Source organism: Ochotona princeps, chromosome 26 (genome assembly GCF_030435755.1).
Source record: "Ochotona princeps isolate mOchPri1 chromosome 26, mOchPri1.hap1, whole genome shotgun sequence".
Taxonomy (NCBI): Eukaryota; Metazoa; Chordata; class Mammalia; order Lagomorpha; family Ochotonidae; genus Ochotona; species Ochotona princeps.
Genome location: NC_080857.1, coordinates 18,954,331 through 18,977,238, shown reverse-complemented (window position 1 = coordinate 18,977,238; position 22,908 = coordinate 18,954,331). Strand labels below are relative to the sequence as shown.

The 22,908-nt window shown below is 40.8% G+C and overlaps 1 protein-coding gene across 5 annotated transcripts in view; it reads left to right on the top strand.

Annotated features, from left to right (window-relative positions):
- The window catches only part of LIN52 (lin-52 DREAM MuvB core complex component), a 90,069-nt gene that overhangs the window by 25,999 nt on the left and 41,162 nt on the right, over window positions 1-22,908 (top strand). Inside the window, exon 6 of one of the 5 annotated variants that reach the window (XM_058655525.1) lies at window positions 12,320-12,426. The exons of 3 other annotated variants lie outside the window; for them this stretch is intronic. In XM_058655525.1, the coding sequence (XP_058511508.1) occupies window positions 12,320-12,327 (8 nt within the window). In that variant the 3' untranslated portion in view covers window positions 12,328-12,426. Of the gene's footprint in view, window positions 1-2,345; window positions 2,820-12,319; window positions 12,427-22,908 lie in introns of those variants that run through there. One more of the 5 variants, XM_058655524.1, reaches the window with a different exon arrangement.

The following is a 22,908-nucleotide window of genomic DNA, read 5'->3' as shown; positions in this document are numbered from 1 at the left end:
TGTAAAGCCCCTGGCGTCTTAATATTACAGATGCAGAAACAGGCCAAAAATGTGACTTTGTTTACCTAAGGACAGCTACAAAATAAAATTATCATGAAATCACAAGGAGGGAAAGACAGGTAACATTTTTGATCTTGTTAAGTTTTATGCATGTGCTTTTTCAATTAATTCTTACCAATATTCTTTAATCTCATTTGAACAGATGAAGTAACTTAGGTTCATGTTTGCCTGGGGCTTGACTGCAAGTCTTGTGATTCTTTACTCAGAATAAATAGTGGTTATATTTCTTGGCTTCACTGAAATACTTCATAATTCATAAAAAAAAAAAGTTGTCTCTTAGATCTTAAAATTAAAACTCTTGCTATTTAACAGTTCCCATTAATACTGGACACTGTTCTGACATTTATGATGCTGATGAGCCCTGGGAACTTTGCATTATAAGTGAAAACACATTAGAGATCATATGAGTAGGGTGGTCTTATTGAATGAATAAAATTGAGATCCTCATACTAGATTTCACCTACATTTTTGTTGTAGTGATTGTCTGGGATGAAACTCGTAGCATTTTCTTATTTTTTGTTTTTATTCTGTAGAGAATAAAATCTTAATATATAAAATCAAAATGGGTTCTCTGAAGTGTAAAATGGACTTTAAGTCAGCAAGGAGTCAAATAGGAACAAAATTGAAACTGTCAATTGTATCCTGCAGCTTTCTAGAAAAACCTGTATTTCTTAACAGGGCTCAAAATTTCAAAGTCATATTGAAGATCATACAATTGAAGCGTCATCCTATAGAACTGTACAAAGATTCTAATGAGTTTTGTATACTTTTGTTGGCATTCTTGTTTTGGTTCAGTTATATGAATGTTGATCAGTAATATCTATGTTCTACATTACTGCTTTTTAGAGAGCTTGTGATTGAATTGCTATTTTTAATACCTGTCAGTTATATCTAAGTAAGTTGAAGAAGGTGGAATAAAGTAGCATATGATAGAATCTTTCTTCCCTTCCTTCCCCCTCCCTACTCCCTGTCCTAGGGCCATAGGGTTTTATAAAAAGCCTTATAAAATAGAGGGACTAAAAATTAACTCACTTTATTGTAGTCTTTAACAGTTATGAATCTTAAGTTTTATTATTATTTAAGAGATAGACATTAATTCATATCTTTGGTATTTTTCTCATTTGCTTTATTGTAACAAGAGTTGCACATTAATTAACACATTAATCAATGGATGCAGAAGAGGTTACATGACACTGTGAACCCTCAGTCTACTATCGAAAAACAAGTATCCCCCACAGTAATTCTTATTCTAGTATCAGATATAACTGACCTTTAAAAATCTCCTTTGGAATGTTGAAAAGAGACCAAATGAAACCTTCAGAATGGTTATTTATTGGGGAACAAGAAACCTCCAATTTCATTCACCCATTGTAGCTCCAGTTTCTCATTTTAATGCTCAGTCCACAGTGGTGATGGTAAAAGATGTCCTGCACCTGCAGGGATGGCAGTGGGAGAGGGACATCACCTCTCTGTTTATTGCTTGTTGCAATTTGGCCTGTTTGCAGACAGAATTGCTCTGTGGATGCTCCTAGTAGAGTGGAAGAAATCAAGATAGCAGTAAGAAATCCGCATTTCCACGTGACCAATGAATTAGCTAATTTTTAACATGCAGTTAGTTAAGAAATGATTACAGCCTGCAGAGTCATGACCCCCACTTTTCATCAGCTCCATTGGATTGTGCCTCAGTTTGGAAATGAAGGAGGTATACGGGAAGTTTTAATTGTACCTGTGTGATTTATCCCTAGTCAGCTCTTTAATTTCTTCTGGCTGTCTGAGGTTTCCGACACGCTGTAAATTTCCCCAACTTTTTCATTATCTGCAATTTCTTTATGACTCGTGAATCGGAGTGGAGAGAGAGTGTGGATTTACAGCGGAGATAAACATGTCCATAAAGTCTGTATCTGTGTCAGTAATTGTACTGCTGTCAGTGACTGTCCTGTTTTACAGGCCTCTCTTGGGAAAGGAACAGGCTTCACTCCCAGCAGCACTGAAGTGCTTGCTTTCATTTGCATTAACTTGCTAGGGGATGAGGTAGGAATGGTGGGCTATGGATTGGTCCTGGACCTTGGGCTCTTTTGTAGGTCAGTTAGTTGGTTTGAGGTCAAATGGCCTCCTAGGATAACTGTGTGTTGGAATTAAAAGTTGGACAGGGTTCCTTTCCTCAATAAAAAGTATAGTTTATATTGAGATGGAAAACATGAAAAATCTCGCTTCTTCTGAGATCTAGTGTGACTTCTCTTTGCTATCTATACCACTGATAATTAAACTTTGTGTTTCTCTTTCAGTTCACTCTTTCGTTCTCAAGAATGGGTCCAGCTAGAGTTAAGATGAAGACTATATCTGCCTTAATCCTCAACTACCATTGGTTCTTTCCAACTACTTAACTTGGTGTGGCCATAACTACTTACTATGAGAAGGAGAGCTTAGAGATAGATTGATGTTCTTGTCTTGAAAGAGCCACCAGGATCTCTTTAGTGTTTTCTTACAGCAATTTTGAAAGAAATTATGGAGAAGTCTGTTTTGCATTGATGGCAACACAAATACTTTTCTTCTAGTACATTTGCTATTCGAGTGATCTGTCGTTTTCATAGCCTGAGCCTCCTGCAGGGAGTGGGAATGCAGATAACAGGGCAGTTGAATAGCAAGAAGGTCAGATGCATGGCCCATATCAACCTTTAGTGAGCTCACAAGTCCAAGTCATATGGAAAGTTACATAGCTGACTTCTCCATGCCTTTTCATTGGTCTTCTGCTTACATTCTTTTTTCGACCACAGTCATCTTTCTACCAGTTATTGGCTATGGAAAGGTTAAAGAAGAGACAAAACTATTCCTTGGAGCTGTGGTAAGTGTAGTCAGAAAAAATTGTGGCTAAAATGAGATTTGAAATTCTTTGTCTCTCTTATCACGATAGTAGTCTTACTCTCAATCTTTCTCTCCTTTTTTTTAAAAAGGCTGAATGTATTTATTTTAAGTTAGAAGTTATACAGAGAGAGAGAGAGACCTTCCATTCACTGATTCACTTCCCAGATGTCCACAACTATCCAGAAGCCAGGCCTATCTGAAGCCAGGACCTAGGCCATCCCCTGCCGCTTCTGCAGGCACATTGGCAGGGAGCTGGATCTGGAGTGGAGGAACCAGGGCATAAACCAGCACCTATAAAGGATGCTGGCACAATAAGCAGAGGCTCAACCTGTTGTGCCATGGCAATTCTCTTCTTAACAGCTTGTAAACTACACACTTGAGTGATAGAAATAATCTATTTAGAATGTTTTGCCCATAAGTTTAGAACAGGGACCCTTCTTTAAAAACAAACAAGTATCTTGAAAGACTTTTCTTTTTTGATATTATGCCAAAGTGTTCTTTATGGTTTAAGTTTATGAAATTGCTCTGTTACCTAATTCTAGTTTTGGAAAACTTCTGGGATATGACTTTGTCCGCTGTAACAGGCAACACACAATGACATAAACAACAAGCAAACAAAATCCTCCTCAGGTCTTCCTGCACTTGATGCTATAACTGCTGGTTTTGGGACCCGGCGCGTTAGCCTGGTGGCTAAAGTCCTCACTTTATACATGCCAGGATCTCATATAGGTGCCGGTTCATGTCCTGGCAATCCCGCTTCCCATCCAGCTCCCTGCTTGTGGCCTGGGAAAGCAATCAAGGATGGCCTAAAGCCTTGGGGCCCTGCACCCACGTGAGAGAACTAGAAGAAGCTCCTGGCTTCAGGTTGGTTCAGCCTTAGCCGTTGCAGCCATTTGGGGAGTGAACCAGCGGACAGAAGATCTTCCTCCCTCTTTCTCCTTAAATGACTGCTGGTTTAGTTTTGTAAGCTTGATTGTTTTCTGTACTGGATGTCCATATTGCAAGTACTTAAATGTATTTGTTTTATTTTGACTTTTATAAATTTCAGGCAGTGTGATGATAAGCACAGAAAGTTTGGACTAAATTCAATAGTTTGATCTGTGTGTCTACTCAGCTTAGCAAAAGAAGAGCGGACTGTGTAGCTGGATCTCAGGAAAATAAGCTTTCTGATTGCTCAGGTTGAAAGCATATTTTTACTAAGAATGTCAGTAGTATGCTAGCTTCACAGAGGAAGCATTTTTTTTTTTTTCCTGTCTTGTAGGGAAGGAAAATAGCTTATGGTTGTCTGCTTCTGCTTCTGTTGCTCTCAGCTGTCAAGTCTGATAAAAAAAAAAATAAAGGGGGGGACTTAATTAGCCTACAGTCTCACAGTGTAGGAAACAATAAAAGAGCTTTTGAATACTGATTTGTTTACCTGCTACTCTTTGAAGTAGTTCCTAGGCAGGGATTGATGTTTATCTTGAAGATTTAATAATAAATACAGTGCTGGAAAAAGGTACAGTCATGTGCTCCAGATTGCAGGGGAATGGGCAGCTTCTTCCTGCCTCACTCTCCCTCTCCCCACCACCACCCTTAATAAGGCTGCGAATGGAATCCAAGAGTAGCAGGCTTGAAACTCAGAGAGAGTAGAGTATTGATCTGCTAACTACTTGTAGAAAGAATCATTCCTGCGTGAAAATCTTCATATGGTGTTTTATTTTTTTAAGATTCCAAACTTCCTTGGAGATGTTGATTTCAGTTTTGTATTTTGAATTGTCAAGTAAGTGAATTATCAATGCCACAAATAGGTCAGGAAAGAAATTTCTCATCATTGACTTAGAGATGCCTTTAAGTCTTCCTCTCTTCCTTCCAAAGGCTTATTGAGAAAAAGGGTTTTTTATTATTTATTTATTTTATTTCAAAAGCAGGAGAGACAGAGAGAAAGATCTGTCTACTGGTTCACTCCCCAAGTGGCCTCAAAGGCCAGAGGTGAGCTGACCAGGAGCCAGTAGCTTCTAACAGGTCTTCCATGCGGGTACAGGATCCCAAGACTTGGGCTATTCTCTATTGCTTTCCCAGGCCATAAGCATGGAACTGGGTGGAAAGTGGGCCAGCCAGGACACGTACCGGTGCCCATATGAGACAAAGATTTAGCCACTAGGCTACTGCACTCAGCCCTATTGTGAAAAAGTCTTAAGCACCATCAGGCCTCCCAATCGTGTGGGTGTGCATGTATGCATGCACAGTTCCTCCCTTTCTAACCATTTGGGAATAAATTTCAGGCAGCCATGATACCTGACCTGTAAATACTGTAGGAATTATTTCCTAAGAGTTGCAGGCAGCAGCTTTACCCTCCATGCCGTACCACTGGGTTCCCAAGCAGTTTTAACTGCTAGGCCAAATTCCTGCTTTTTGTATAGCTGTTTTAGTAAAGCTAATATACAATCAGCATTCAGGTATTACACATGCCACATATACATTTTAAGGATGTATTTATTCATTTGAAAGTTAGTTACGGAGAAAGAGAGATTTTCCATCTCCTGGTTCACTTCCCAGGTGGCTGCAGTGGCCAAGGCTGGGCCAGACCACATGCTGCCTCCCAGGGGCATTAACCAGCATCATGTTAGGGTATGTGGGTGTCTAAAGAGTCAGCTTAGCCTGTTGTGCCACAACACCTTGCCCATATTAAAGCATCTTTGAAATGAATAATTTAAACTAATGTCAGGGTTATCAGCTGAAAGATGGTGGGTATTAGGTCTGTTTATTAGGATAATGTACAACCACTTGTTAACAGGCAATCCAAAATGATTGTGGTTTTTTAGGTAGAATCGTTTGTTCCACAAAGAGGAAGGCTAGAGGTTAGATAGGCTGAGACATGAAAGGGCAGCTCACAGTGCCATCAAGTTCCACTCCACTTTCTTAGTAGACAGCTTCCATCCTCATGGATGCTGGGAGCTCTCACTATCAAGCCAGAGTTACGAAGCAAGAAGAAGGTGGGAAGCACATGAGTCAAAGGGGGTCCTGATCAGATGCTGCTGCCTTCCTGGAAGCCCCACGGTGCTCAGGAGACTTGAGCAAGAGCACTGGGCCAGTAGAGACGTGATGCTCTGTTGAGAAAGCTCAGAGTGAATGATTTTAAGAGGTACATGAGTGGGTTTAATGTTTGTGATGCAGATATGAATCAATATATCATTTGTTGATCATCCTTTTGTAACCATTTTAAGTATATTTGGTTCTCTGTAAGTGCATGCATGTACAGGTTGTCCATTTATGGGATCTTGCAGACTTTGTTGTTTTCTGTTCAAGGAAGTAAACATTAGAGAGTCTCAGCTCTTTCGAATCTTTAGGAAACAAACCACTCAAGATATGATCAGCTTCTAAAATTGTTAAATAGAATAAATGAGTCTTGGTTTTCCAATGTATTTGTATGTACCAAAGATTTTTAATATTAAAAACATTCTTTAAATAATAGTTTCTTTTATGTAGCTAGCATACATTAGTGAATCCAAGACTTGATTTTTATTTTCATCCTGTGTAACCTCAATTGTAATAAGCTGTCAGTGGTGTGTAAATGATTAAATTACTTAGGCAGCTCTGCATGATATAGGCTCTGGTGACACTGAGATGTTAATGGAAGATTTCACCATTTAATACAACAAAATATGCTTTAATTGTTAATTTTTTTAAATGAAGTTAAAAAATTGAAAGTAAAAAAATAGAAAAAAACTTCATTTTTAAAAGCTATAAAACAGCTTTATATTATGTAATGCACATATTAATATATTACAGTTTTGTGTTTAATATATAGCAGTGTTCCTAACTGATTTTTAAAATTCTAAGTCCTGGGCCTGGCATAATAGTGTAGTGGTTAGAATCGTCGCCCTGCACATGCCAGGATCCCATATGGTTGCCAGTTCTAATCCCGGCAGCACTGCTTCCCATTCAGCTCCCTGTTTGTGGCCTGGGAAAGCAGTCGAGGACTGCCCAAGGCTTTGGGACCCTGCACCCACGTGGGAGACTCTGAGGAGCTCCTGGCTCCTGGCTTCGGATTGGCTCAGCCGTTGCAGTCACTTGGGGAGTGAATCATCGGACGGAAGATCTTCCTCTCTCTGTCTCTCCTCCTCTCTGTATATCCACCTTTCCAATAAAATAAATAAATCTTTAAAATAAAATAAAATAAAATTCTAAGTCCTAAGAATACTTTTTAGAAAAATATGTGAAAATGGATAGATTCCTTTAAAAGTGTTTTTTTAACCCCAAATGACAAGTGAATCTTTTAAGTTTATGCTGCTTAAGATGTCATAAATCGGCATTTTACTCTTAATATTTAAAGGCAACTTCTTACCTTCCTTGTAGCACTTTGTCTACTGCACAATGTACATGATTTTGCTCTACTTACGTTGACTGGATACCCAGTCTCTCAGTGGGATCAATATTAAGCCAGCCTTCTTTACCTCCTCGATTCATATTAAACCTGTCTTGGAAAGAGTTGTTTATTGGATAATGTAGCTACACCAAGGCTCTATGACAATATCTTTTGCTGCCTCATTAACTCTTGAGCGTTAGAACAAGATAAAAATGCCCTAAAGCCTCTTATCTGATGTCTGCTGTAACCTGCTGAAAAGCGGGAGTGCTATTAGTTTATGTTAGAAATCAAATGGCCCTCTCCAGTGCAGGAAGTACTGATTAAACATGAAGTGTCCCTTGAGGACACTACAGCTGTCAGAGGGGTGGTGGCTGTCCCTCATGAAACTAGAAATCTGGGCCAGAGGTCCCAGCGGGGTGGTGCTTAAAGAATCTGCACGTGGCTGCCCCAGCTGTTCTGCTTTGCCTAATGAATTGTTTTACAAGAAGAGACTGGGTATTATCATCACAAGCTGCCTTCCAGAGGGACTGGAGCTGGCCAAATAATAAGGAATGTTAGTGATGGTAATTGAAATGTGATGACTCTCCTGAGATCTTTACAGGCTCCTAGCTGGTGGGTACTTGTGGATTGTCCTGTCCTACCAAGGCCTTATTTTAAGTGCACCATATTTATTTATTTTTAAATTTCATAATGCTTGTGTGTGTGTGTGTGTGTATGAATTATTTCCTCGCTGTCCATTTTGGAAATTCATGAACAAAAGTGACCTCTAAGAATGTGATAGTGACATTAAATACAAAGGGAACAACTGACTTTTTTCATTTAAATTATCTGCACTATGACAGTGAAAAAAAAAGGACCGCAGAATCTTAGGCTTTTCAAGGGCACCACTAAAAAGATCTCTCTGAGCCTGTACAAACAATAGAAGTTCTTAAGTATTTTTTAAAATGTCATGGAAGGATGTGACAAATAAAAACCTGCTGAATGGACCCTAGGTAGCCACCACTTTGCCTACAAATGCTACCCCTTTGTGTATATAGCCAGTTTTAGATACATTACTACACTCACATGAGATCATAATATACAAGGGGCCTTAAAAATGCTTATGGGAAGTGCGTGTTGTAAAAAAACTATGTAAGTTTTGATTTTGGGAGAGCGGGGCACCAAACTTTTTGAAGTACCTTTGTATTTAATGTTTGGTGACTTATTTTTCATCCCTTAGTGTACTTCAGATATCTTTCTATAGTAATAACGGAGAGCTGTGTCCTTGTTTCCCAGTTGCAGCATATAATTTTGTTGCATGAATGTACCAATTCAACACTCTTAGTAGAGGCATACACTGTGATAGAGGGAGTTTAATCTGCCACCTTCCATGCCAGCATCTCATATGTACATTGGTTTAGTCCCTATTGCTCTACTTCTGATCCAACTCTCTGCTGGTGCACCTGGGAAAGCACCAGAAGACTACAAGTGCTTGGGCTTTTGCCACCCATGTTGGGAGATCCGGAAGGTGCCTGGCTGCAGGATTTGGCTTGACCCAGCCCTGGCTGCTGTGTTCATTTGTGGGGTAGAACTAGTGGAAGAAAGGTATTAATCTCTTCTTTACATTCTTCCTTCCCCACCCTGTATCTCTGCCTTTCGAATAAATAAGACAAATATTTAAAATAGATGTTTTTAATTTTTTTTTTTAAAGATTTATTTATTGTATTACAAAGTCAGATATACAGAGAGGAGAGACAGAGAGGAAGATCTTCCGTCCGATGTTTCACTCCCCAAGTGAGCCACAACGGGCCGGTGTGCGCCGATCCGATGCCAGGAACCAGGAACCTCTTCCGGGTCTCCCACGCGGGTGTAGGGTCCCAATGCTTTGGGCCGTCCTCGACTGCTTTCCCAGGCCACAAGCAGGGAGCTGGATGGGAAGTGGAGCTGCCGGGATTAGAACCGGCGCCCATATGGGATCCCAGTGCATTCAAGGCGAGGACTTTAGCCGCTAAGCCATGCCGCCGGGCCCAGATTTTTTTTTTTAAAGAAAAGACTTAACGATAGTTTGTCTTGGATTTTATGAACAAATGCTTACTGTACTAGCTGACTTATGTTCTATAATTTAACCGCTCATTCTACTGTTTTATATGAAGCGTTTTATTTCAGGAAGTGGGGGTGAGTATTAGCTTTTTGCCCAGGATTTTTCAAATTATTATTATTTGTGTGAGATAGAGAAAATGAAATTTTATTCACTAGTTCACTTTCCAAGTGTTGGCAGTGGTAGGCCAAAACTAAGAGTTAGGAACTCAATTCAGGTCTCCCACTTGAGTAGCAGGAACCCAGTGATTTACCATCACTGCTTCCTCCCAGGATGTGCAGGAAGCTGGACTCAGAAACCAACCCAAGCATTCTGAGAGAGGATTCAGGCATCTTTTCCCTATAAGCATTCACCTCTAAGATTGTTTTAAAATAGGAACTTCTGGGTTGAAGTCTCAGCTCCCAGTTTGAGATTCCTGCTAGTACTTGAGTCAGTCATGCAGCCACCCACATCGGACCTGGATTGGGCTCTGACCCCCTAGCTTCTTCCTGGCCCAGCCCCAGGTGCTGCAGACATCTGGGGAGTGAACAAGAGAATCGGAATGTCTGTCAAATGAAATTAATTGACTCATTAACTAAAATTGAAGTAGGAAATGTTATAGGTGAAACTCTTTGGAGTGAATAGTCTTGCACCAGTCATCAGCTGGATGGATGTTAGCGGGGGGATATGCACCCTGCTGTGAGTTCAAAATTCTTTGCTTAGTTAACTGAGAAGCACTCTGCCCCAAACATGGATGGGGAACATAAATAACCTTGGATAAATACTGTCCAAGGTGTTCTTCAGGGCTTCTTCTAAAGTTGAGTAAGTGCTTTCTCTTCAATTTTCTACTTCAGAAGTTCCGGGAATCAAGTTTTGAATGCAGTAATAGACTTGGGAAATGATTTTGTCAGCATGTGGAAATGAGGACTTGGGTTTCTTGTGAAACAGCTTGGCTCACAAAGCAAGGTTGTGCCTCATGAACTCTGAGGGCTTTGCTGGGAGTGGCAGTGTAATGAATGAAGCAAAGCAATTTTCCAGGAGCATTTCAGGTCAGTGATGGGAGAAATCAGTTGTCTTTTCAGGCAAACAAAAACCTAATTTTAGTTGCATCTGTCTTCAATAAGAGAATCTATATGCAAATTGAAGGATAGAAATTTCCACTTTCATCAAAAATGGAAACATTGCATATCTTTTAAAACTCTAAGCCCATTTGACCCATTCTCTGAGCACTTAACGGTCTGGTCTACTGGAACATAATTGAAGAGATGTCATCTTACTAATAATTATGAAATATCAGCTTGGTTTGTTTCAAGTTTCTTCTATACTGTTTTTCCTGCCCTTGTTACTGTGACTTCAACCGATACACAATCCTTCAATACTTCATTAATTTCTTATGCACGCTCTGTACTCAGGGCTGTTGAAGTTCCTCCAAACTTACCATGTCCCTAACATGAGTCACTACCATTATATGTTCACTTAAAACTATATAAAATGTAATTCCTCAGTCATACTAGTTAATACCCTTGGACAGTACTGTCTTAAACCAAAGGTTGGCCTCTATGACCAAGTCTGTTTTTGTAGGGTGTGAAACCAACTGTGGCCCATGGAGCCCAACACATGCACTGGCTCTTTGCATAAGAGAAAGCTGCCTGAGATCCACTTTATGGTGTAGTTCTCTTGATGACCTTCCAGTTTTCTGACCAGATTGTGACTCTGTTAATAGACTAGGTGAATTTCAGAGTGAAGTTTCTTAATACAGACAGACCATGGAATGAGTCCCAAGCCTACACAAGGAGCTAGCATGAGTGACATGAGTGTTTGAAATAGGTAAAATGCTTTGTGATACTAATTATTGATCTGCTACTAGCTTTGTAATACCTATAGTTTATTTTTTTTAAGATCTATTTTTATTAGAAAGGTAGACTTACCAAAGAGAGAGAAAGATCTTCCATTCCATTGGTTCACTCTGACCACAATGGTCAGAGCAAAGCCCATCTGAAACCAGGAGGCAGGAACTTTTTCCAGGTCCCCCACATGGGTGCAGGGTCCCAAGGCTTTGGCCTGTCCTTGACTGCTTTCCCAGGCCTTAAACAGGAAACTGGATGAGGGGTGGGGCACCAGGACACAGACTGACTCCTAATACCTTTAACAGACTATCCTTCTGATTTTTGTACATCATTTTCTTTCTTACAAGTGCTGTGTGCTCACAGTGTACTCTGAAAGAAACATAATAAATGCGTCTCAGCGGGTGACATGACATTTTTAGTGAAGAATTTGTCATGAAAAACCTAACTGTTAGGTTATTTCAGTCCTTCCTAAAAAGAATGAAGCAAAAAAAATTTCTTCATTTGATATTCTCAACATTTAAGAGATGCTCTTCCCTTGCAAATATTGCTAACACTTTCTCATTATATGAAAGGCTTATAAAGCCTGCTTATAAAATGAGCTTCTGGCCCGTATGAGGTATAAATGAAATATCTCTTGGTTACAGAGTCACATGCTTGGGCTGTTCTCTATTATCTAGTCACATTAGCAGGGATCTGGATCAGAAGTGGAGCAGCCAGCCCTCAAACCAGTGCTGCAGTATGTGATGCCAGTGTTCCGGGTGGCAACTTAAGTGCCACAAAACACAAACGCCACAAAGGCATGTTCTTAAAGTATAAGTCAGTTTTATGTATGTTTAAGTAATACTTGCTATGACTTAAAAACCTTTCCTTTTTATGAACTCTTTTAAACTTGCTATTTTCTCCCAAATCACCTTATGTTCCTGGGCCCTATGTTTCCCAAATCATTTTCCTGCCTTCTCTGCTTTCAGTAAAGAAAGCTTTCTTTGTTAGCACAATTACCGAAGCATTCCCACATGCTCTTAAGTACATCAGCGAAGCATTTACTTTACAGATCTGAGATGGCCCAGGAAAAGTATGTCATCAAACTTTTTGCAAATCAATGGAAACTTTTGGCCTGCTTCAGTTTTCCGTGAGTTCACCTTTTCACAGCCCAGTGAAATGCAGGTGCTGAGTGGAACTGCAGGCTCACCAACTGGCTGACTTGCTGCTTCAGCGTGTGAAGATTTATTCTTCAGCAGATTTGCAAGTAAGCCTCTGTGTTTGTTTTTTTTTTTAAAGATTTATTCATTTTATTACAGCCAGATATACAGAGAGGAGGAGAGACAGAGAGGAAGATCCTCCATCCGATGATTCACTCCCCAAGTGAGCCGCAACGGGCCAGTGCGCGCCGATCCGATGCCGGGAACCAGGAACCTCTTCCGGGTCTCCCACGCGGGTGCAGGGTCCCAATGCATTGGGCCGTCCTCGACTGCTTTCCCAGGCCACAAGCAGGGAGCTGGATGGGAAGTGGAGCTGCCGGGATTAGAACCGGCGCCCATATGGGATCCCGGGGCTTTCAAGGCGAGGACCTTAGCCGCTAGGCCACGGCCGCCGGGCCCAAGCCTCTGTGTTTTGACTCTCTTGCTTTCACAGTAGAGATGCTATAATTTGGGTTGTTTGAAATAACTTGGTTGTTTCCCCCATAAGTATGAATTGTAGAAAAATTGTCTTTCTATGTAACAGAACTATTCAGCAGTTTTTGCAGTGCTTTATTCTGATTTTCTCTGGAAGATTTTGTGATTCTCTTGCCAAAAAAATAAATGCTTTTGCCATAAAGGAGGTTTATAATCTCTTTCTTTTAAATTATGAATTTTTTGTCCTTAGAGATTACCTGGAGCTTTGTTCCTGTTGTTCACTGCTGTATGAAATGAAAGGAAGCAAAAGGGACTGTTACCACCTACACTTATATAGGAACTGCCTTTGTCCTTTGTTTAGTCTAAGAATCAAACTGACGCAGAAATGCAACGTACCCAGAATAGCTAAACAACAGTCTTGAAAAGGGACAAAGCTGAAAGATATGTATTACTCAGTCTCAGAATCTCTGGTAACCAAGACAGTGTAGTAGTAGCATGAGAATAGCATTACAGATCAATAGAATGGAGTTTAGAACCCAGAAATAACCCTACACAACTTTGGTCAGTTGGTATTTCATAGAGATGCCTAAGACCATTCAGTTGAGGGGAAAAATGTGTCTACAACAAGTGGTGCTATACTCCCTACCTCATACCGTAAACAAAAGCATACTGAAGATTGGTTATGAGCCTCAATTATAAAAACTGAAACATAAGAAGCAAACAGGCATAAATCATGCCCATGAATTAGGCAGTGGTTTCTCAGATATGATACCATATTTCAAGCAGGAAAGTGAAAGAGTAAGCTTCGTCAAAATTAAAAATCTTATGCTTCAAAGATGCCACCAAGAAAGTAAAAAAAGGACAACTTATAGAAGGGGAGAAAATATTTGCAAATAATTTGTAATTTGATAAAGGACTTGTATTCAGAACTGTTAAAATTCAGCAATAAAAAGCCCAGAACCCACGGCCCGATGCAGTAGCCTAGTGGCTAAAGTCCTCACCTTGCACATGCCAGGAACCAGTATGGATGTTGGTTCTAATCCTGGCAACCCTGCTTCCCATCCAGCTCCTCCCTGCTTGTGGCCTGGGAAAGCAGTCAAGGACAGCCCAAAGCCTTGGGACCTTGCACCCTTGTGGGAGACTCAGAAGAGGCTCCTGGCTCCTGGTTTCGGATCAACATAGCTCTGGCCATTGCGGCTGCCTGGGGAGTGAATCATCAGATGGAAGATCTTTCTCTCTGTCTCTCCTCCTCTCTCTATATATATATATTTGCCTTTCCAATAAAAATTAAATAATTTTTAAAGGATTTATTTTATTTCTTTTGCAAAGTCAGATATACAGAGAGGAGGAGGACAGAGAGGAAGATCTAAAGTCCAATGATTCACTCCCAAAGTGGGCCACAATGGCCAGTGCTGTGCTGATCCGAAGCCAGGAGCCAGGAACTTCCTCCAGGTCTGCCATGCGGATGCAGGGTCCCAAGGCTTTGGGCCGTCCTTGACTGCTTTCTTAGGCCACAAACAGGGAGCTGGATAGGAAGTGGAGCTGCCGGGATTTGAACCAGCACCCATATGGGATCCCAGTGCATTCAAGGTGAGGACTTTAGCCACTAGGCCACAGCACTGGGTCCCTAAATAAATCTAAAAAAAAAAAAAAAGCTTGGAACCCGATAGCCTAGTGGCTAAATCCTTGCCTTGCATCCATCAGTATCCCATATGGGCGCCGGTTCTAATCCAGGCAGTCCCACTTCCCATCCAGCTCCCTGCTTGTGGCCTGGAAAAGCAATGGAGGATGGCCCAAAGTCTTGGGACTCTGCACCTGCATGAAGACCTGGAGGAAACTCCTGGCTCCTGGCTTTGAATGAGCTTGACTGTGGCCATTGCAGCCATTTTGGGGAGTGAACCAGCAGACAGAAGATCTTTGTCTCTCCTTCTTTCTCCTTTTCTCTGTAAATCTGACTTTCCAATAAAAATAAATAAATCTTAAAAAAAAAAAAGCAAAGACAGCCTGTTTCTTGAAATAGGCAAAAGACTTGAATAGAAATTTCTCCTATTTCTATTATGATATATAAGTGACCAATAAACACAGGATAAGATGTTCAACAATATTAGTAACTAGGGAAGTGCAAATCCAACTCATGATAAGATACTTTATACTCACTAGAATGGCTGTAGTAAAAGTGAATGGACAATAACAAGTGTTGTTGAGCATGTAGCAAAATTGGAATCTTCCCACCTGGTTGGGGAGAATGCTAAATGATAGCCCTGTATGGAAAACAGTATGGTGATTCCTGAAAAAAATTAAAAGCAGAATTACCATATGATCTGTCAATTTCTCTTCCAAATAGGTTCCCAAAAAGAGCTGAACCGAGACTTAAATATTTCTACGTCCATGTTCAAAGAGGCATTATTCACAATTGCTAAAAGGTGGAAGCATTCCAAATGTCCATAAACAGAATAATAGATACATAAAGGGTGATGTATACATATAAAGGGGTATTATTCCACCTTTTCAAAAAGGGGGAAAACTGACACATCTGTCATCCTATCTCAGGGAGCAGAATTGTGGTGAAATAGATTAAGCTGCTACCTGCAGTTCCACCATCCCGTTTGAGTGCTAGTTGCTCTATTTTTTCATCCAGATCTTTGCTTATATTCCTGGGCAAACAGCAAACAATAACCCAGGTGGAGTTCGTGGCTCCTGGCTTTAGGCTGGCGTCTGGGCCATTGCAGCCATTTAGGGAATAAACCAGTGGATGGAAGATCTGTTTCTTTTTCTGATTTTTCCGTTTACCAAAAAGAAATGGAGGGGGAGGGGGGGGAGGAATTACAATGCTGCTTGCCAGCACCGGGACAATGGAGAATGAGTTATTATTTCAGGGGTACACAGTTTGAGCTTTGCAATACTAAACAAATTCAAGAGGAGCTAGTATTGTGGTACAGTTGGTTAAGCTGCTGGTTGCAAAAACTGACATCCCATATTGGAGTACTGGTTTTAGTCCTAGCTACTGTACTCCTAATCTAGATCCCTGTTGTTATGCCTTGGAAGGTAGCAGAGGATGTCTCAAGAGAGAGTATGTGTGTATGCATACATATATGTGTGAATATGTATAAATTTAATTGAGGGGGAAAAAATGACACATGTCTAAAGAACCTAAAAAGGATTTGAAAAAATCCACTGAAGACCTTTTTGGATATGCACTGATTATATTCTGCCTTCCTCAATTCATGATTGGGTTCCTTCCAGTTCTCCTCTTCCCTTCAGTCCTTCTCAGTACAGATGTGAAGCAATCTCTTTGTCCTCCTGGTATGTATTTTACCATTTGGGACCTTAGGGTATTCACTACTATGTCTTTTTTTTTTTTTTAAAGATTTATTCAGTTTATTACAAAGTCAGATATACAGAGAGGAGGAGAGACAGAGAGGAAGATCTTCCGTCTGATGATTCACTCCCCAGGTGAGCTACAACGGGCCGGTGCGCGCCGATCCGATGCCGGGAACCAGGAACCTCTTCCAGGTCTCCCACGCGGGTGCAGGGTCCCAAAGCCTTGGGCCGTCCTCGACTGCTTTCCCAGGCCACAAGGGAGCTGGATGGGGAGTGGAGCTGCCGGGATTAGAACCGGCAGCCATATGGGATTCCGGGGTGTTCAAGGCGAGGACTTTAGCCGCTAGGCCACGCTGCCGGGCCCTCATAACTATGTCTTAAGATTTAGATATTATCTACCCGGTGCGGTAGCCTGGTGGCTGGAGCCCTTGCCTTGAATGCACCATGGTTCCCATGTGGCTGCCGGTTTGTATCCCGGTTGTTCCACTTGCCTTCCAGCTCCCTACCTGTGCCTGGGAAAGCAGTTGAGGATGGCTCAAAGCCTTAGAACCCTGCACCCAAGTGGGGGACCCAGAGGAGGCTCCTAGTTCCTGGCTTCAGATTGGCTCATCTCCGGCCATTGCGACTGCTTGGGGAGTGAACCAGTGGATAGAGGGTCTATTTTGCTCTGTCTCTCTTCTCTCTGTGGATCTGGCTTGCCAATAAAAATAAATAAATCTTTTTTAAAACTTGGATATTATCATAGTAAATAAGACATTTGTTTATTATACTATGAAAAGTAAGGCCATAAAAACTAGGCATCAAAAATACACAAGTTCCTCTCAAGACCCTTACTAACAGAATGTTTATGAAAACAGGACAAATATGCAAAAAGATAACCATAGTACAGGAGAGCATGTACCAAGAGACACTGGATAATACAGAGGTCCCCAGAATAAGAGGTCAGATAGACTACAGGTGACTGGGGAGTCTTACCAAAAGAAAAAAAATATTTAAACTGGAATGAGAAAGACAAATCCTATAAATAATCAATGACAACTTAGTTCCCTCCCCACTCTAAGGTTCTCCATATAAAATATAACATTCCATGTAGCAGTTGCTATTTGATTCTTACCCAGATCCCTTTTGCCTCATTTCCATTACCCTTGCTGGCAGTCCAGTTTTCTAGCACGGTGAAATACGTAGTCTCTCTGATCTTGTACATTTGGGCCAGTAAGTGGGTAGGGAGGTGAAAGGGTCTTACCTCCTTGTTGGGCCACAGTCAGAAGCAGCCTTGCCAGGTTTGCCCTGTAAAGATTGTGAGTGGCAACAGAAAGTTAAGGGTAGCCACTGCCAAGCTCTGATTCCCTGCCGAGTCTGACATACATTTTTGACAATGATTTTATTTATTTATGTTTTCTGTGCTAAATGAATTGACTACCCGCTAGAATCTCAAGTAAATGCCCTTAATTTAAATAATGTATTGATTTTTCTTTTCTTTTTTTAATGTTAACCTTCTTAATGACAGACAGTAATGATTTTTGAGTTTTCATTAGGCACAACTCATTGTTGAAGCTCTGAAGTAGTTGGCTACTATTTCAGTTAACTCTTATTTAGGTAAAGACTCCTTTTAAAAAAAACAGTTTTCAAAATTCATAGCAGCATGCACACACACATGGGCGTGCACACATGCACCCACACACACATATACGTGTATCTATCACTTCTAGCTTGGCTGACTCTGACCTAGGGCTATGCAGTATTGTATTACCATCAGCTACATAAGGATACATACTTACATACTGCTTTTGTAGCAGATATTTTTATAACTACAAAGTGACTAGAGCAATTCTCTAAATTCATATATACTAAAATATTCAGGCAGATGTCTCTTTTTGGCCTTTGAGACATCATGATTAGATAAGACTGTACCAGGTCTGATTGGTACATGGATGAGGTTAGGCATAGTGTTCTCACGTTATTGACAAGGGTCTTTGTCATTCCAAATGAGAGAACTCTTGGGGGAAGAGTTCCTATCATACTAATTCCAATTCAGTACCCGCAATATTCTTGTTCTTCAGAAAACTTGTTACTTCAAACATACCCCCATGCCATCAGATAAGAATATTTGTATGATTTAAATTGTAGAGAAGTACCTTTGAATTTTAGCTAGAACAACTTAACCTGGGCTTGAAAACATAATCTTTTTGTCTGGAAGTTGAGGTATTGATTGGCGTTAAGAGCTTGTTAAGGAGAACTTGGGTGGAAGAAACCTGCCAGTAAATATGTATTAGGATATAGTGATAGGGGAACACAGACTCCTCTACTTACCAGCAACCCCAGGGTTGCAAGTTGTAGTCGTCAAGGAGGGATTGAGAGTTCTGGGAAGGTCTCACATCTTGAACGCTCTTCTGAGCTGGTTTTCCTTTAGTGCTTGCTCCCTGCTTCCTTGTGTCTGATTCTGTTAACTAGGAACAATTTGTAATTCGAAGATTGCTTCCTTGCTTAGAAGAGGCTCTCTGTATCGAGTGACTAGTGGTACAACCATTTTGGAAAACTATCAGGTACTATTTACTAAGGTTGATATGTACCCATGACTTCATAATTCTAGTGCTAAAAATACAATGGTATCTCAAAAAAAAATGTTTATGGGAAAATGGAATTAGTATCTATGGTTCGAACCCATGTATAGTTTTTGAAACTCATGTATAGCTTTTCATTTATCCTGGTCTTTTTGAGGGCCACTTGTCTGTATGGATTTCAACTTTTTTTGCACCACAATAAACTTCATTTTTCATGTTACTTTTTTCTTGAACTTTTTGAAGCGTATTCTAGAAATAGAAATGCATATATTTGTGTATCAAAAGATATATATGCTCAGAGGTTCTGAACAGTATTAATCAGAGTATACCCAAACTAGGAATAATCCAAAGCCCACTGTCAGTAGACTGAATAAATAATATAACTGTTTATGGTACAAGAATAGACTACAGGGGCTTGGCAGCGTGGCCTAGTGGCTAAGGTCCTCGCCTTGATCCCATATGGCCGCTGGTTCTAATCCCGGCAGCTCCACTTCCTCTCTATCTCTCCTCCTCTTAGTATATCTGACTTTGTAATAAAAATAAAATTAAAAAAAAAAGAATAGACTACAATGCTTGGAGCCAAAGTTCAAGAACAAGCACAGCTAATCTATGGTGGTACAAGTCATAGTAATGGGGGCCCGGCGGCGTGGCCTAGTGGCTAAAGTCCTCGCCTTGAAAGCCCCGGGATCCCATATGGGCGCCGGTTCTAATCCCGGCAGCTCCACTTCCCATCCAGCTCCCTGCTTGTGGCCTGGGAAAGCAGTGGAGGACAGCCCAATGCTTTGGGACCCTGCACCCGCGTGGGAGACCTGGAAGAGGTTCCTGGTTCCCGGCATCGGATTGGCGCGCACCAGCCCGTTGCGGCTCACTTGAGGAGTGAATCATCAGACGGAAGATCTTCTTCTCTGTCTCTCCTCCTCTCTGTATATCTTACTTTGTAATAAAAATAAATCTTTAAAAAAAAAAAAGACATAGTAATGATTCCATTGGAATTCTGGTGTAGACTGTGAGGGGGCATAAGAAAGAAGGCTTCTGGGTTATTACTACAAATATCACACAAATATGTTGACTTCATGAAATTTCTCATGTATACTTATCTACTTATTTTTCTGTATATATGTTATATTTCAAAAAATGAACTAATGGGCCCAGTATTGTAGGCTAGCAGCGAAAGTCCGTGCCTTGAACATGCCAGGATCCCATATGGGTGCCTGTTCATTTCCCAGTGACCTTGCTTCCTATCCAGCTCCCTGCTTGTGGCCTGGGAAAGCAGTCAAGGACAGCCCAAAGCCTTGGGATTCTTCACCCATTTAGGAGACCTGGAAGAAGAGCTCCAGGCTCCTGGCTTCAGATTGACTCAGCCCTGGCCATTGCAGCCGCTTTGGGAGTGAATCTATGGACAGAGCATCTTTCTGTCTGTCCCTCCTCCTCTCTGTATATCTTACTTTTAGTAAAAATAAAATAAATCTTTTTAAAAAATGAGCTAAAATTTTTTTTTCAGGCAAGCATTGGCTAAGAATGGAATCAAATCCACCCTCAAGTCCCATAGCTGGTTGTCCTATAAAGTGCCATAATACTTCTTAAATGTCTGGTTTGATATGGCAAGCCTATGAAACAAAGGTGCTGAAGCATCAGTAGTTTTGCATTCAGTTGGGAATGGAGTATGTTGAAGATGAAAGCAACTGACTCGCAGATTTCAAAATATTTCTTAAGCAAGCCTTACATAATAGGGTAAGGATAGTAGGAATTCTTCCCTCATGTGTTTTGGTCACAGGCAGCTGTGTTTACAGCGTTTTAAGCCTTAAAGGCTAGTTTTTAACATAAACATACTTTGTATTAAAATTTTTGTTTCCAGGGAATCACTAAGTGTGGTTATCACTGGACTAGAGAAAGGGTCGTGATGAATGTGACGCAGTAGATGGCAGTATTCCCTTTGGAGTTTTACTTAAAATGTGACTTCTTAGGGATGACTCTTAGCCACTTTTTTCAGTAGCAGTGGAAAAGGGTTACATACTAGAACAATAGCACCAAAAAAGACATTTTATTATCTTACCTGTTTTTTGTTGTTGTTCATGCATTACTATTTTGAATGAACCAATAAGAATAGGTCCGCAGATATCAAGAACGCTTTTTTTTTCATTTTCTTCTTTATTTTTGACAATCTTTACATAGTTAATTAGGGCAAAAAGGTTCAGGGGCTACAGGAAAGTGGGTAAGACTATTGTTTCCACATTGGCTTTTTTTTTTTTCCTGTATCTGGGGCAAAGGGGGAGATAAAGGGAGAAGCCCCACCCAGTCTCCCACCCATCCCAGGTGCCCAATGTGGAGCATGCTCCGAGGGTCTTGCTCAAGTGGTTTTGATAGTTCAACAGTTACGAATTGCTGCCAATCTTGAAGGACACATTTTTGCATAAAGTCCTAGAATCATTACCTACAGATAAAAATGTGTGTGAAGTGGTAATGCTGTTTAAGACAGTGTTAATGGATAGAATATTTAGGAAGGGTTTGAGCTTTGCCCTTTTCTTTTCTCTTTCTCCTGTCTGGTATTTTCAGAATAAGTATATGTCAAGGTTGAGATAAAGACAATCTGTTTTGGACAAAAGTGCCAGCAAAATTTATTGATGAGAAAATTAAGATGCAGTTACAGAAATTGAAAGGAATATTAAAGTGACTGACCAGTCTGCTTTTGCCAGTTTATCTAATACAAATCAAATGCCATTTGAATGATCTCTTTTTTTAATATTGAAGTTTTCTTAATAAGGTAATGTTCAGTGAAGACATTTAGAGTTTAAGAAATCTGTGATATAGAGAAGCTTTAGTTGTAAGGAATTTGATACGGATTGGAGTAATGCAGCATAGAAATCAATAGTGATCATCCTGTCAGAGAATTAAGCATGCCTATAATGCAAATGCAAGACCAGTTAACAAGTTGAAGTCAGACTAACTACATTTAAGGTCTCACTTTGTTCCTCATTAGCTAATGACCTGAGCGGGGCAAGCTCCTACCTGCCTAACTTTTCTACTTCTCATCATGAAATATGGGCGGTAAATTTATCCGTAAGTTGTCTAGTATACCCAATAGGGACATTGTCTTAAAGGTGCTCTGTTAGTGGTGATGCACTTACACATGGGCCCTATGTGGCTTTTACAGTATTCAGCTAATTTTTGTTTCCTTAGGTATTCTGTCTGGTGAATACTGAGAAACATTGATATCGTAGCTCCGATAGCCATTACTATGAGTACCTGCTCATTGGTACTGAACTAAAGGATCTAGGTGCATTCTCTCTTAAGCCTTGCCTTGTAAACCTTGTAAGTTGGACTGTTGACGCCACTTTAACATTTGCAAAAGTCTGGATTAACCTAAATTCTGCGAATCAAATCTGAACCCACAGCCTTTGCTTTTAGTATACTTCACTCTGTCTGCCATTTTTTGCTTTCTCACATCTAGGATTTTGGAAGCCAAGGTCTTATACAGTATGGTTTTATGTTTGCAGACTGGTGCTTGAAGATTGTGTTTCACCTAATTTTTTGACAGAATCCTTTTTTTTTTTTCTAAGATTTAATTTATTTGAAAGAGCTACAGAGATAAGGAGAGACACAGAAAGAGACCTTCCATCTGCTGGTTCACTCCCTAAATGGCCATAGTGGCCAGAACTGGACAAATCTAGAGCCAGGAGCTCCATCTGGAGCTCTGCATTGTTGCTAGGGCCCAAGCACTTAGACCATCCTCTGCTGCTTTCCCGGGCACATTAGTAGGGAACTGGATTAGAAGTGAAGCAGCCGGACCTGGCACGGTGGCCTAGCAGTTGAAGTCCTCAGCTTGAACATGCCAGGATCCCATATGGGCACCAATTCATATAACAGCAGCCCTGCTTCCCATCCAGCTCCCTGCTTGTGGCCTAGGAAAGCAGTCGAGGATGGCCCAAAACCTTGGGGTCCTATGCCCATATGGGAGACCTGGAGGAGGTTCCTAGATCCTGGCTTCAGATTGGCTCAGCTCTAGCCATTGTTGCCACTTGGGGAGTGAATCAATGGATGGAGGATCTTCCTCTCTGTCTCGCCTCTCTGTATATCTGACTTTGCAATAAAAATAAATAAATCTTTTTTTAAAAAGTGGAGCAGCCAGGACTTGAACCAATGCCCATTGGGATGCCAGCATTGCAAGTAGTGGCTTGATCCACTGTGCCCCAGCACTGACCCCACTTGCCAGAATCTTAGTGCATGTAATTACTAATTTGGGAGT